The sequence below is a fragment of the Conger conger genome, chromosome 4 (assembly GCF_963514075.1).
Source record: "Conger conger chromosome 4, fConCon1.1, whole genome shotgun sequence".
Lineage (NCBI taxonomy): Eukaryota > Metazoa > Chordata > Actinopteri > Anguilliformes > Congridae > Conger > Conger conger.
The window spans coordinates 44743550-44759732 of NC_083763.1; the positions used below are offsets into that span (position 1 = coordinate 44743550).

The window sequence follows — 16183 nt, forward strand, 5'->3', positions numbered from 1 at the left end:
TAATGCAAATATTTAATTAGCCAATCATGTGGCTGAAACTAAATGCATAAAAGCATGAAGACAGAAACTGCTGATCTCTGGGGTTTTTCATGCACAGTAGTCTTTAGAGTTTGTAGAGAATGGTGCAAAAAACAAAAAACAGCCAGTGAGCACCCTGTGGGCAAAAAAGCATTGTTAATGAGACAGGTCAGAGGAGAAGGGCCAGACTGGTCGAAGCTGACTGGAAGGTGAAAGTAAAGCAAATAAACATACATTACAACAGTGGTATGCAGAAGAGCATCTCTGAACACATAATGCATCAAACGTGGATAGGCCACAGCAGCAGAAGACCGATCAGTCTAAAATAATAAGTCTGGTAAATACCTAATAAAGTGCTCACTGAATGTACACAAATGTAACACATTATGATTTATTATTACTTTTCTCTACAGAGGCGCTACTCAACTCCAGGTCCTGTGGACCACAGTGCCTGCGGGTATTTGCTCCTACCTTGTGCTACACCACCTAATTTCACAAATTATTTGACCTGCTTGGTTCAGATAATAAGGTAATGAAATCAGGTGGTGTACCGCACAGTTGAAGCAAACGCCAGCAGACATTGCGGCCCGCAGGACGTGGAGTTTAGTAGCGCTGCCCTACAGGTTCCTTATACTTACATGTCTGTGTGCTGTTTTAATTCCATGAATTTTGACTTGCAGATAATGGTGCAACATGTATGCTGATGTTTTCTAATCAGTGTGAAAAGTGTAATAGTAGCGTAAATATTTAGCAAGTCATGCCACACCTACCCAACAAATAGAATACATGAGTGACAATTAAATAAATTAAATAAGTTAAATAATAAATCACATTTAAAATATAGAAGTCATTTATTTCATGAAAAAAGTTGTAAAACACCCATATGACCCATGTGAAAAAGTAATTGCAGCCTTAGTCACTCAATCAACCACTTAACCGAATTTAATTGATCATTAGATTTAGCTGATTGAACACCGACATTTCAACCAGCAATATCTTCTGTGGTGTAGTAGACATGATACATATAAAATCCCAAGTGCCGGTATTTTCACAGAGAAAGAGGGAGGGTCCAGGGGAAATGTCCAGGTATTTATAGGAAATCCGCTGAAACTATTTATACCGCACCGCATCATTCATTGTGATCGTATGTTACACCATCACAATTCATTTGTTTTTCAAGAGGTCATTAGTTACTTGATTGGTTACTGGATTCCATCTATAGCCTACTTGTCCACCAGGCATACCTATGAATTTATTACAGCTCCATATGTGAAGGCGGAGCAGCGACGAACACGTTACCGTCGTTATCTCCGCCTCCGAAACAAGCTGAGTAATTTTCCTTAGAAGGAAACTATAGTTGAAAGTGGTAGACGGTTTACTCTGCACTGGCGCTGGTATGGATTGCAAACCAAATTTAGCAGCGCAGATCAAGAAATGATAGGACGTTCAACACGGTGCGAGTAGACTAGATAAGGAATTTGGTGGTCTTGGAGAGTTTGATTTTAGGAATTTACTTTCATAAACGACACTAGCTAATAATAGCTTCACGAGTGAGCTAATGATGGAACACGTTTTACGCCCTTACGTTGAGTAGCTATCAATTCGTTTTGTGTGTTTTTTTTTAAAAATTGTGCCTCAACTCATTTTATTTTCATCTTTACAAAACCATTCAGGCGGTGTTTCACGCCCCTGAAAATGTGCCAATGAGACTGAAAGAGTGCAGCCTGGCAGATAGCCTGACGGGTCATCGTGGCGCCTGTCAGTTTGAGTGGGCTCACGAGGTAAGATAAAAACTTGGAATAATTGCATCTACATCAAAGTTAAACATTTTTAATGTATATTCTATTTAATCTGTCTGGAATGTTGTGTTTGTTGTTGATGTAGGCTAGCATTATGCTAAAGCACTTTAAATTGACCTCATTGCTGTTTAAAATAAAATATAGCAGCCATGCCAATTAACCGATGCGAACCGACTCTTCTGCGCATCGTGCATGACTTGTGAATAATATCTTATCAAATATTTCGTAATAGTTTGTATGTAAGCAGATATTGTCTATTGCTGTTAAAATGTGTTTTATCAACCGAGGAATCTACGGAATAGATTTTTGAAACTAAACTAATTAGTTGTGTGTTAGGCAATGAACTGTAGGCTATGTATTTTGTTTTCTTATGTCATCGTGGTGCTTTGTACATTATAACGTAGCCTATGGAAACGTGGAAATTAATCTGAGGCTAACGTAAATGCATCTCTTCTGCAGGGAGACCTTACTCTTTGTGGGAAACGCCCCCTGTGTAGGGAAAACGTGGTGATACAGAAGACCATACACGGTGATTAAGGTGGAGGTTTGGGGCTGGTAGTTCTTTGTATTTGGCTGCATATGAAGGGCATGGAGATGTTGCGCCGCTCTTCAGTGTTCGCAGCTGAAGTGATGGAGGTGTTCGACCGCTCCCCGACTGACAAAGAACTGGTGTCGCAGGCCAAGGCGCTGTGCAGAGACTACATTCACTCTAGGCTTAATCGGGCTGGTATAGGCTGGTCCAAATCCGAACAAAGCTTGGCGGCATCGGGAGGACCGCAAGGAGAGGTATCGTCAGTTCTTCTCTGGTTAGGTAAGTCAAAGTTCAATGTAATTTTTTTCAGATGTAGCCTATAAACTACGGTTTCTTAGACACCTTCCATTTCTATATCTCTGCACCAAATTACCACCCACTAAAGAGAGACCGAATCCCACAGAATACATGAAACGTATTTAAACACAAAACGAAATTAAAGATATTTGTGCAACGCCATTTTGCACCTTCACAAATTCTGTATGGCCGGCAGTCATATCGTCCTTTTTACTTTTCTGCCACAAACACCCTTGGTTTGACACATTCTTGCTGACACATCTGTTATAAATGAAATATCGTGCATGCTGCCACATATCCTGTAGTATTGGAGACTGTTTGATCTTAAAACATTTGCATATGTTGTGTTCTAATGATCAAGACCAGTTTAGAGGCATGTGTTGACTGGAGTTTTCCGAACCTTCTGCTTGATGGTCATTGTCTGCCTTCCGTGCCTTGTACGCAATCACCCGCTGTGCTGTGCATGAGGAGAAATTGTGCAAGATCCACCAATGGCATTTGTTTTCTTGCACTGTCACTGTGAGAAAAGCAGATCTTTTTGTTTGGATTGACAGTTTTCAGCATCATGCCAAAACTCTCTTTACCCAACACACCGATGATTCATTGCATGTACTGTATAGGTGATGTTCATTTTTAGTTAAGCTATTTTTACAGTCTCCAAAATATTTTCTCTGGTGAATACTTTGCAATTGTATTCCGTCGTGCCTTCCCCAACATCTTGTGTGGAATTTTCCAGTTCAATAAGTGGTTCAAGACAGTTGATTAAAGAAACATGTGGTCATCCATGTTGTCATGTGCACCAAACTGCTGCACAAAAAACATTCTCTCCTGAAAATAGAGTAGTCTGTCGGGTGAGCAAGACCACCAGGATACGTTTTCTATGAATGCTTCAGGTAGCCCACCTGACTTTGAATGACTGTTTGAGAATGTCTGTTAACCATTCCATATGATCCTTCTTTCACCTTCTCCGCAGACTTATACCATTGGCAACGCTAGTTAAATTGCTTTACGCATTTGCTTGAGAGGCTGTGGACACCATGCAGTCGACCATGAATGAGAACATCGAAATACAGAACAAGATATTTTTGCAATTTCTGGAGTGTTTCAAATGGATTGTGTTTAGTGATGTCTCGGAAATAATGAAATAATTAGCTATTTGTCACATAACCACCACTACTTTTTTTCCTGTTTTTGAGTTGCTTGTTCATTTTTTCCCTTGTGTGGGGGTGCCTAATTTATACAAGAAAACCCTCAGATAAACAAAGTTAACCTTCAGGGAGCCTGTATCATACATCATCATCCTACTGGATGAGTTTCTTTGCATTACATTGCATGTTCTTTAGCTTTCAACCAAAGCTACTTAGGTTAAGGGCCTTGCTCAAGGGCTCAACAGCTGTGCGGATCTTATTGTGGCTCCACCCAGGATTGAACCACCAACCTTGCGGGTCCTAGTCATGTACCTTAACCACTATGCTACAGGCTGCCCCTTTGCCTGCTTTGAATTTCTGTGGGTCTGCAGTGGAGTGCCTGCTCATCAGCTCGTTCCCTCCATGCTCCCCGTTCCTCAGGCGACGAGCTGGAGTACCTACGGCCCAACGTTTACCGCAACGTGGCACGGCAGCTGAACATCTCTGTGGCCTCTGAGAGCGTGGTGTCCGATGCCTTCCTCGCCGTGGCCTCCGAGATCTTCTCCACTGGTAAGCCTGTTCAGCGGAACCATCTGTATCTGTATACAAGCGCATCTTCTGTTATTTTGTAATTTTCAAGGTATCGTGAGCTGAGAATTAGACGGTTCTAACTGACATTTTTGTCAAAAATGAGGTGGTGTCATAAATATGTTGTTTATAGGGAAGTAAATACATGTGTGAAATTTTATACAAAAATACTGTTTAAAACTATGGAAAAATTATGAGTCGTATCTGCTTGCCCATTCACTTTGGAATTTTTGAAGCTCATTATCTAAAAACTCCTTCTAATTCTCAGCTTTTAAAGATTCCACTGGTAAACTTGCTGCAAAGTGAATGCCGGCAGAACTTAATTACCCTATTAATTGTTGTTATAAATCTGCAGCATACTCAGATCTCTATCATACTGGATGCGTACACTTGGAAGAAATGGTGGTACTGTGTAGGTGGATTTAGAATTGCTCTTGATGGAAGTAGAATTTTGGAAGATCAACAAGATATGTGCCCACGAGCATTTTGAACAGTTGGTCTTTCCTCCCAAGCAGTCGGCTTATGCTGAATATTTTTCAGTTAAGCAGCCGCTGAAGATCTTGCTGAAGACTGGTGAAACAAAATGGCCAAAATACCCATAGATCTTAAGAGCCTTATTCCAGTACAAGCAGGTTTTCTTAACATTTAATCTGATTTATGGGAAGCAACGGACATTGTTCCAAGATAAAAACTTGTCCAGTCCAGACATTTTCATGTACACATTCAGACAGTGCTGTCGTAGTCAGGAGCTGTCTCGGGGAGAATCCCAAGAGAACTATGGAATTTCTGCTTTCTGCACAATCAATATTTCTTTGCACAATCCTTCTTGTTGCTGAGGGACCTATAACCTACACTCAGCGAGCACTTTACTTAGGTATTTATTAGACTTAATTTTTAGACTTATTAAGTCTTCTGCTGCTGTTGCCTATCCACTTAGAGGTTTGACGCGTTGTATGTTCAGAGAGGCTCTTGTGCATACTGCTGTTGTAATGCGTGGTTATTTACAGTTACTGTCACCTTCCTGTCAGCTTCGACCAGTCTGGCCCTTCTCCACTGACCTCTCTCGCAGAACTGCCACTTGCTTGATGTTTTTAGTTTTTTGCAATTCTCTGCAAACTGCAGACTGTTGTGTGTGAAAATCCCAGGAGATCAGCAGTTCTTGAGATAATCAAACCACCCTGCCTGGCAATCATTCCACGGTCAAAGTCACTTAGATCACATTTCATCCTCATTCTGACATTTGGTCTGACAAACAGCTGAACCTTTGACCACGTCAGCATGCCTTTATGCATTTAGTTGCTGCCACATGATTGGCTGATTAAATATTTGCATTAAAGGATTAACATGGTGGTTGAATGTGACACTTGCCAATTGTCTATAGGCAACAACAAAACAAATGTGCATTTTTTTATTATTCATTAGTCATTTCAATGTATTTAAAAACTTATTTTTCTAAGCTTAAATTTCCCACTATAAAAGTTCAGCCAAACTGTCAAACACTTAGCTATGATTGATAGACATGTTTAACATGCCCCCACACGTGCACCACACATTGTTTTTTGTTACTATTTTGTTAGCTATTTCCATGATACACGCACATCTTGGGAGACTGAATTTTCACGAGCTCACTAACTGACTAACTATCGGTAATTAAGGTAAGGACGCTGACTCCAATAATGTTGCTGGCTAGCTAGCCAAGTTAAGATAAAAGCACAAATATAACCTCCTTATGAAATCAAACTAGCTAGCTGGCTAAATTAATATAACCAGAAATAGTTTAATCATCCTTAATAGGTGCTAATTTAACTAAACCCTAACGTTTGTCAAATATTTGCATTGTCTTGCCTGTAGGCCAGTGGTGCAAACTGTGTGGATAAGGGAGTGGTCATCCTCTTGTGACGCATGAGGAGAACATTCTCAACCGGTTGAAAATAGTACAATAAGTTTAACATGCCTATTTCTCTAAAACTAAAGTGCAGACATATTTAATACTTTCATTGTCTTTCTTCAATGCCCTTTGGGCAAATAGCATATAAAAACCAAGGAAGTGTGACCAAACACCATGTTAATCCTTTAACAAGCTGGTGTACAGGTCTACCTATTAAAGTGATCACTGACTGTATGTACTATAACCACTACTGCAGTTCTGGCCAGTTTTGTTGGGGATGTAGAATAGCTTGGCCCTCTTGGTCCAATGGTAATTCAGAAGAGCAAACATAGTCTAAAAACATCTCCCTTCAGCTAATGCTTTGGCTACATGAAAACAGTGATGTTTAAATTCTATTCCGACCCTGCTCCATGATGTGGGGATCTACTGTCTTTAGAAGCCAAATAGCCAATGGAAGACAAATTATGAACAGCCGGTGGAACAGCTGTGGATTTAAAGGACACTCCTAACAGAAATAGTGACGCCATAGCAGATCCCTCATCCATGGACATTTACTGAGCTGGCTTGCACACCTCTGGGTGTGGCATGATCCCCATGGTGCTCCAAACGATGCCCATGACGTCCGTGCCCCCTCCAACATGTATATCTTTCTGTAGCTTTGCTGAGTGTGAACTTCTTCAAACAACCTGCTTCAGACCGCCGAAGAGTGCCGAGTGATCTTATCTGAATAGGAGAGTTTGGCTGGAACTTTTGTTTTCTTTCCTTGTCACTACCATTGCTCATAAGTGCAGCAGGGTTTATGTCCCAGCATTGTGTACACAACCGGAACTTGGTGTTGCCTGACCTGACCGCATGACCGCATTGTTGCTTCGAAGATTGCCATTTTTTAACATAGTTCCTGATGTATGCAAGCGGGAAGAACAGACCACTGAGAGGCGTGTCATGGTGACTGCACATTGCATCCAGCCTTTACAGTTTGATAAGCAGAAAAAGGAAGGAAATGTCAGCACTAGAATGCTAAAAAGAATAATAGTCTATCAGTATTATCAGAAAGTATTAGTTGGCAGGAACGGCAATTACAAGCAAGGAATCCTATAGATTGACTGCATATATAAATGGACGAGTACAAATGTCGTTCTTGACTGTTCCCAATCACAAAATGCAGATACAGACTGCAGAGGATACACTCCATTTTCTTTGGTATTTGTGTCTCGCTCTAATGATTTGAATACAAATGGTCATACGGTTGCTAAATGAGTTCCTCTGTGTCTCACGTGCAAGAGAATCATATGACCATTTCCTTCTTGACTTGCTACTACAAAGCCACAGCCCCAGCCCCATGGAGCCTGTTGCTATGTCTAGTCTACCGCCTCTCCTCCCCACCTGCCCTGTTCTGAAGAGGAAGCCGTGGGAGGCTGCAGGTTTCGATTTGCCTCGACCACAGTGTTTACATCTGGCCCTGTGCTGGAAGCTCTCGCCCACTCTTCATTTTGTTTCGTCACTCCCACTGTTGGGTTCACTTAACCCACAAGACCTGTCCTGAATGTCGGTTCCTCTCACCGAGAACTTGCGAAAATGGACTCCTCTCTGTGGACGTGGAATGCATGTGGTCAATCTGCCTTTGATTAGAGGCCTGAGTGGAGCTTGTGAAGGCTAGTGTGTGCAGACATGGGATTAGAGGTCTGTACTTGTGTAAACTCGCCGTGTTCTGAACACCAGGTTAGCTTGCCGTGTTCTGAACCCAGGTTAGCTCGCCGTGTTCTGAACCCAGGTTAGATCGCTGTGTTCTGAACACCAGGTTAGATTGCTGTGTTCTGAACACCAGGTTAGCTCACCATGTTCCAAACAGTGCAACCTTCATAACGAATAGCTAAAAAAATTACTTCCAGATCAGCTTCAGTTTCTGTGTGTGTGTAGAGTATAATTCCTTCCATTTTCATAAAACGAGTCACATTCCCGATCCATTTCAGCACACAGTGACATGGTAATCGTTCTCCACTGTGACATTGTAGTGGGGAAGCTGTTGCTGCAGAGAGACTACGAAGTGGGCAGGCTTACACGGCGGTGTTCAGACCATTGTGAGCTAACGCAGTCTTCCGTCCAATTCACATCAATCAACGTGTTTTCGTCTGGGATAGTCAATAAGCAACCATAATCATAAACCTACAATTGAACCGACATTAACTGCTGGTGGAAGCAGCCGCTTCCCCGTATTCTGTTCGGAACACGGTGAGTTTACATTAGGTCTCATTACCACTGAAGATATAGGAGATATAGAAGATATATCAGAGTGGCTGGATGATGGTAAAAGCTATTAACCGCAGTAAAGGTGCCACCCCAGGCAGAGAAAGACTCATCTATCCATGAGGGCACCCCAAGAATTATAATCTGTTCTTTGGAAATGGTTTCCTGTGGTAGATTGCCTGAAAACCCACAGAAATGTTTGTAGCCATGACAACAAGGTTTACTGGAAATATGATACGCTCTGACACAGGATTGGATATCTAGAGAAAAACGACCGTGTCCTGTTGAAAGAATCCTTCTTTTCTTTGTATGAACTCCCTACCATATATGGTCAATTAGATCAATTGGCCATTTCAAATAAACACATAAACTTGATAAAGGTCTGCAGTCTGGGAAAGGGACTGTGCCCAAATATGGGATATTATTACACTAAGAGTGTGCCTCCTTTTAAAGCCTGATGTGTTCGTGTTTTCATATTTCCTCTGGGGATCGTTGGCGGGTGAATGCTCGCCTGCCGCCGGAGTTCCAAAACACTCGCGTTCCCTTAATGAAGGAAACCGCAGACAAAAAAGGGGTTTGCGGACCCTTGACTGTCTGGAATTGCACACGCAGCCCGGGAAGGCATGGTTCTGGCTGAGACCGACGCGCGCGCTCTAACCAGTGGCAAAGCCCTGCTAACACATGGAAACTGCTGACCTCATACGATTGTCATGAGCCTGCATTCCTGGGTTGACACAGAACAGTTTAATTGCTTTATTGGGCCGTGGCCTCACAGAGCATTACGCAACCGGGAATGCTCCACTGTAAGGGCGGGGGGAAATGCCTTATGGAAAGCCTCTGCGGGGTTGCAAGGTTGAGAATAAAGGCAGCGGGTTCCCCTGAGGCTGACCACCCCGTTCGGGCGAAGTGTAAACATTTGCACGCAGCTGGTTTTATTAAACCTTTTTTAAAACTTAATTGCAATCTTACCATAATTTAACACAAACATAAGTTTAACATGAATGTTGAACATGAATGTTTTGGTACACAAGCTGCACAAAGTGGAATTGAGACTCTCGAGTGAGTCATTGCTGTGTATGATTTTGTTATAAAGAAAAACGGACACGTCATGGGCTCAAGTTACTGAAAGGAATGGCATATCTCCACACTTTCTCTGCAAACACCCTTCAGGAACGGTAAGGAATGTACACACTGGGTAATTGCATTTCGCATGCAAACTGATAGCAAAGAGGCCTAATCACTGTGTTTACAATAGAGGGTAGCCAGGCTTCATGCTCTACTGCTGGGAGGCATTACAGGGTAGCAGCGTCTCACTGTGTTGGCTCTCATCCACAGGTGTCACGTGGGGGAAAGTGGTGTCCCTGTACGCGGTGGCGGGCGCCCTGGCAGTAGACTGCGTACGACATGGCCACCCCGCCATGGTCCACACCATCGTCGACTGCCTGGGCGAGTTTGTGCGCAAGAGCCTGGTCTCTTGGCTGAAGAGGAGGGGCGGCTGGGTAAGTATCCCACCGTAGCCATGGAAACAAATCTCCTTTGCTGTTTAGGGCACCTCTGTGGGGGAACTGTGGGCTGTCGTGGGAATGCTTACCTTGCGTTCAGTGGCAGAGACTGCAGCTGATTTAGCTGTTGGTATATACAATATATACAGAGAGTATCCGGCTGTATATATCGGATGTAGAGATGCAGTAGTGTATGGTAGTCAGGCCCTGTCATTCTCAGTGTTGCAGCTTTTCAGATGGCATGCATCCATCCTTCAGCCGTCTCTGTGTGCGGTGGAAACCCTCATGTTATTGTTTTTCTTTGTGTTTTTTCAGCTGACACTTGCCGCTGAATCTTGCCCCAGCATACGCCTGGCCTCTGTGTCCCCGAAGGCGTGGCCTTGGCCGTTTCTCCTGTTTGTTTTTGTTGAACTTTCGGATGCCCGCGCGCTCCCCACTCCAATTATTTGTGCCCCGGAGGGACTCGCCGGGAAGGGCTCGAGACTAACAGTAGACTGTGGGAAAGCTCTTGAATGAAAAGTGCTGGTCGCAGGGCCGTGTAGTTTCCTTGTACCTTTCGATTGCCGCGCCTGTGCTTCGTCAAGCTGGTTTTGACTAGTTGGCTGCGAGAGTAATCCCTGGAATTTACAGTGAAGGTGAACGCCCCAAATGTGCTGACTTGACAGTTACAGAGCTGGAGCGAGAGACAAAACCCAGAACACGTCCTCCGTCCCCCGTCACCTAGAGCCGCCGCCGCCACCGCCGTTGCTACGGCTGGAATTATTCATTTTATTATCACAAGGCTGGCCTTCTTCACACGGTCTGGCCTGTCTCCTCGTTTATAATGGTTATATATAGAAGCGGACCCGTAGTTTGAATCGAGGCACCGCGGAAAGGAGCGAACGGCGGGGGTTAATATTGATGCACAGGAAACATGATAAAAATCCACAAGGCCACAGAGGTCTTAATTGTTGTGCCCTACAGAGAGCGTGAGGGGTGCCTGGAAGCTCGGTGTGTTCTGCTCGCAGAACACGCGGAGCGGGTCAGAGAACAAAGCGAACGACACAGGAAGGCTCCATTAGCCCATTTAGAGCCCGCAGGCAGAGTAATTAAAACCAAACCCTAGATTAAAGATTGTTTTTGCTCCGCTGAGCTCACATAGGAGGATCTCATACCGATCGACAGCTAACAAAGCATCATACAATGTGACACTGCATTATTTTTGCACGTATGCCAGAAAGGCAAAATGTAAGTCGATTTGAACCTTTGTCAATCTTTCATAGTTTTTCTTTTTATTCTTGGCTGGTTTTAGACCCGAAAAATATTTCTATCACCAATTCTAGTTGGACAGTTTCTTACATATCACTTATTACATATCATCTGCTGGTAACATTGCTGTAGTTCTGGGAAGTTTCCTGTAGTTGTGAGTGCGGTTCAGTGTATATGCCTTATTTCCTGTCCTGTTTTATTATTATCAACTTGAACTTTAGTCGGCAATTTGTGGTGAAATGTGGTGTTCAGATAAGAATGTTTGGATTTCCTGTCACGTACTTGTGCATTATCACTATTATCCATGTACAACATTCTGCTGACTCCAACGTGGAATGTACTTAAACAACTGTTTTGAATATTTGGTTACGGAGACCTAAACATGACTATATTACTTCTGATTATAGAGTTTTTATGCACTATTTTATATGAGTCACTGGTGACCATTTAAAGACCCCCATGTTCCTGGTGTTCATTACTAATATTGATGCAAAGCGACTGGATGAAAATTCTCTCTGAAATGTAGTGTTGATTACCTCAACCAGGAATGGCTGCCACTGCCATAAGGGCCTATTGTTGGGTCTGGGCATTGCGGTTTTGTGAAAACAGTATTTGAATGCAGCCTCCTCCGTTCTCTTCCCATAGGCCGACATCACAAAGTGTGTGGTGAACACCGACCCCAGGTTCCGCTCTCACTGGTTAGTGTCGGCCGCCTGCACCTGCGTCCACTTCCTGAAGGCCGTGGTCTTCTACCTGTTGCGTGATCGGTGAGGGCGTGGTCGGTGGCGGACGGCACCGCACACAGGCCTCTGCCCCCTCGTCACTGCTGAAGACCGTGACTCCGACACTTCACATCCGCCCTGGCTCACCCCACACCACTCTGTATGAAGACAGGGGTCCTCGTATGAACCCGGCGCAGGAGATGCCGCTCAACTACTCACTTAGCTTCCTGCTGCTACCCCTGACATGGAACCCAAGCATACGTTAGTCACCGTTTTGCTTTTGCACGGCAGGAGTTTTCATTTCATTGGACGCGACTCGTGTGACTCTCTTATAGAGATGGAAATGAGTGAGACTTGGAGACTTCTATCTGGTAGAGTTGCTCAGGCAGCCCACTGAGGGAGCTTGTGAACACCTTTGTTCCCAGAGGGCGATTACACCATGGGGAGAGGCTGATAAGACTGACCTTGGAAGACTGGAGCACCTGGGGTTTGGTTTAAATCCAGGTCATCTGCAACAAGTCTTTACATGCATGTTAAGGGGGATGTAACATGAAGACTAATCTGCTGACTCTTTAGAAGACAGCTTTCCTTTTTTTTCCACTGGGATGCTTTCGCAGAACAGTGTGATTATGACCAACAGGCCTCTATAAGGAAGTTGATTGGTGAATGTTTGTCTTTATTTCAAATGAATTTTATTCTGTGAATAACTGTAAAACCACACACCTGGTATCCTACACAGCATGTCTCCAATAAAATATACATTTTAAACATTTTAAACAATTGGTCGTTTTTGTAGTAGTCTAGACAACTGGCGAAAGCAATTTGAGTTTCTAGAAAAGCGATGTATAAAACACTACCTTTCAAAAGTTGGCAATCAGTTGAGATATGTTTGTTTTGAAATAAATTGGCACTAAATTGGTAGCATTAAATTGACCAAAGGTAGCATTAAATTGACCAAAATACAGTAAAATTACTATTAGTGTTTGAAATGACACCCATTACTTACGGTTACCTTGTTTTTATGTAATCATGCTAATTTGGTACTCGCAAAATAGTAGCCCATTAGCAAAATAATGGGCTACTTGCACATTATATTAAGCACAGCTGAAAATTGTGCTGTTTAATGAAGCAAAGAAAGAAATATATTTCTTTCATTTGCTACACTGTCTAGTAGTGGCAAGTTCAATTTTGATATAAAAATGTCCTAAAAAAGAAGCTGCTTTCTCTTGAGTCAATTGTTCAGTTGAGTCCATTTCATGTTTGACATTACCAAGAAACTGATTTCATACAAACATGTGCACTAGTGTCTTGAAAGAAGAGGGCAAATTTGATCTACCCAGGAAGGAAACTAAATGGAAGGCCCAGATGCACAACTGTACATGTACATCAGAGACTAGTTTGAGGAACACGCCTCACAGGTCAACAGCTAGCGGCATCATTGAACACTACCCACCAAATATTAGTTTAATCTGCATCAGTGAATTCTGAGATACAGGCCTTACAGGCAGAGTATCAAAGAAAAAGCCACTTCTGAAACTGGCAAACAAGAAGAAAGAAAATAGGCAAAAGAACACAAAGAAGGCAAGCATCCGGGAGTCGTCATTTCACTGTTGCAGATGAAACCAATATTTGGTGTGTACTGTATGATGAAGCTGCCAGTAGAAGACCTGGGAGGTCTCTGTTTCTTTAGAGTCTCATGTACTTGTCCTCATGCGCTGTTGTGCCTCTGGACCTTCCACTTTCTGTCCTGATTAGATCCTGTTTGTACTCTCCTTTCAAGACAATAGTGCACACTTAATATTATTATTACTTGTATTTCTCTAGTTCTTTATACTGCAAATAAGTTTCTTGTCTGAAAATTATCAACTCACTTCCTGATATTTATATAACACTAGAGTTTAGTACACTAGTTTTGGCGGTTTAAGATACTGTACTGCTTGCTTTTCCAGAAATGTTAGCATTTTGAAAATGACCCATACAAGCATGGTTTGTACATACAAATGTCCTGTTAAATATATCTTGCTATCTTTGACAGGAAAGTCAAAGTGCAAGACAAAATGGCAAACAAATAGGATTCCCACCGTGAGAATCTGATGCGTCCCAACTGCAGCTGTGCAATTTGAACTGCAGTGTTCATACACATTGGATTTTTGGACGTGAATAATATGTCTCATAAGTATGCAAATGCAGACTTTCTATTCCTTGGATTAGTTTATATACAATAGAAAATAAATAAAGAAAGTAGGCATCAGATTGTAACAATTATAATTAGAATCATTCATTTTGAGACTCTTTATTAATTAAATTGGGTCTCATCTGAAGACTGCCCCTTCATTCAATCGTAATTTAAATGACCAAATGAGATATGGAAAATGGAATGTTTTGGTCAGTTACAGCATCGGCATGTTTGGCATCGAAATAGACACGCACGAGGAGAGGCTCCTCATACACACAATGAAATAATGGTGATGGGTCAGTTATATTTTTGGGCTGTTTTAATTCCAGATGTCGAGGCACTGTTTAAAATTAATGGCATAATGGATTCCACCAAGTATCAGGTAATTCTGGCTGGAAATCTGGTTGCCTCTACCAGAAGACTAAGACTTGGTCGTAGTTGGACTTTACAGTGAGATAATGACCCAAATCACCTCAAAATCCACACAGAAATGATTTTTGTAACAACAATGTTCTGCAATGGCCATCTCAGGCACTGGACCTCAATCCAATTGAAAACCTGTGGGCTGATCTGAAGAGGTCAGTGTAAGTAAGAGATAAGTGTAAACCCAAGAATGTGAAGGATCTTGCAAAGATCTGCATTGAGGATTAGTCAAAAATCCTTCCAAATGTGTTCCTTAAAGTAACTGAAGCAGCTGGAAATAGTTGAAATAGCAATACATTATCACAGAAGGATGTATCCACTACACATTCACCAAATATCTATTCAAAGTAATGTAAATAACTATAATGGCACGCATTTCAACTCAGACATAACATCTGTATTGCAAACAATGTCAGGATGGTCTGGACTCTGGACAACCTCACCACCCCAGCTTCCTCCTCAACAAAATGTATGTAAACATGACATAGAAAGGCCCCAGGTGGGATCTGAACCCAAGATACTGTTGTTATGGTGACGGTGTTTTCCACTGCATCACCATGCTGCCACATGCTACACATCTCTATATACAAATCTCATGAAACTATGAGTGGAGATATGCAGTGAGACTAAACTGGTTTTTGGCCATTAGGTCAGGTAATTCTTGATGTCATGAAGGACCCAGACCCAATAGCTCAGAGTCTGGTTTTAATCCCCACACAGGAATAGATGGGAAAATCTACAAAAATATACATGTTTGGGACAAACACCGATCATTTATTTATTTGCCACTGCACTCCACAATTTTAGATTTGTAAAAAAAAAATTGCATGTGGTTAAAGTGCACTTTGTCAGATTTTAACAAAGGGCATTGTTATACATTTTTGTTTCACCATGTAGAAATTATAGCAGTGTTTATACATAATCCACCCATTTCATAATGTTTGGGACACAGCAATGCTATGTAAAAGAAAGTAGTCATGTTTAGTATATTCTGTTTTGGTATGCATTGGATTGGCCAGTTCCTTCTCTCCTCCATACTTTGCTCATGCCATCATTCTAAGTTTATCTTCATCTCATCTGTCCACAAGACCTTTTTCCAGAACTGTGGTTGCTCTTTTAAGTACTTGGAGCGACATGGCTCAGTAAGAGCAGTCGTCTGGGATTGTCGGTTTGATCCCCCGCCCGGGCTGTGTCGAAGTATCCCTGAGCAAGACACCTAACCCCTAAATGCTCCTGACGAGCTGGTTGGCGCCTTGCATGGCAGCCAATCGCCATTGGTGTGTGAGTGTGTGTATGAATGGGTGAATGAGAAGCATTAATTGTACAGCGCTTTGGATAAAGGCGCTATATAAATGCCAACCGTTTACCATTTACCATTTACTTTGAGGCAAACTGTAATCTGGCCATCTTGACATGATGCAGAATTGTCAACTCCATGACCATCAAAGCGTCAAAGGTGACAAGGAAATAACGAGAGAGACAGAATCAAGCCCAACCCATGCTGTTCGAGAACAACACAGCGATTGCAGAGGAAAATGAAAAAAAAACCCCAAAAAAACAAAGAGCAGTGTGGCCAAAATCCACACTACTGCAGTGCACAAATAACCATTCTCAAACAT

At 42.4% G+C, this 16183-nt stretch overlaps 1 protein-coding gene across 8 annotated transcripts; it reads left to right on the forward strand.

Moving 5' to 3' along the window:
* The first annotated feature begins 544 nt into the window (after window positions 1–544).
* On the forward strand, window positions 545–12745 carry boka (BCL2 family apoptosis regulator BOK a). 8 transcript variants are annotated; one of them, XM_061240294.1, is made up of 7 exons: window positions 545–641; window positions 1692–1799; window positions 2277–2346; window positions 2431–2628; window positions 4215–4343; window positions 9829–9992; window positions 11889–12745. In XM_061240294.1, the coding sequence occupies exons 2-7, from the start codon at window positions 1722–1724 to the stop codon at window positions 12012–12014; spliced, it is 765 nt and encodes a 254-aa protein (XP_061096278.1). In that variant the 5' UTR covers window positions 545–641; window positions 1692–1721; the 3' UTR covers window positions 12015–12745. The 8 variants fall into 8 exon arrangements, with proteins under 8 accessions (XP_061096278.1, XP_061096273.1, XP_061096277.1 ...); XM_061240289.1 differs by lacking the exon at window positions 545–641 and adding an exon at window positions 1012–1104; XM_061240293.1 differs by lacking the exon at window positions 545–641 and adding an exon at window positions 1142–1162.
* Window positions 12746–16183: the final 3438 nt, after the last annotated feature.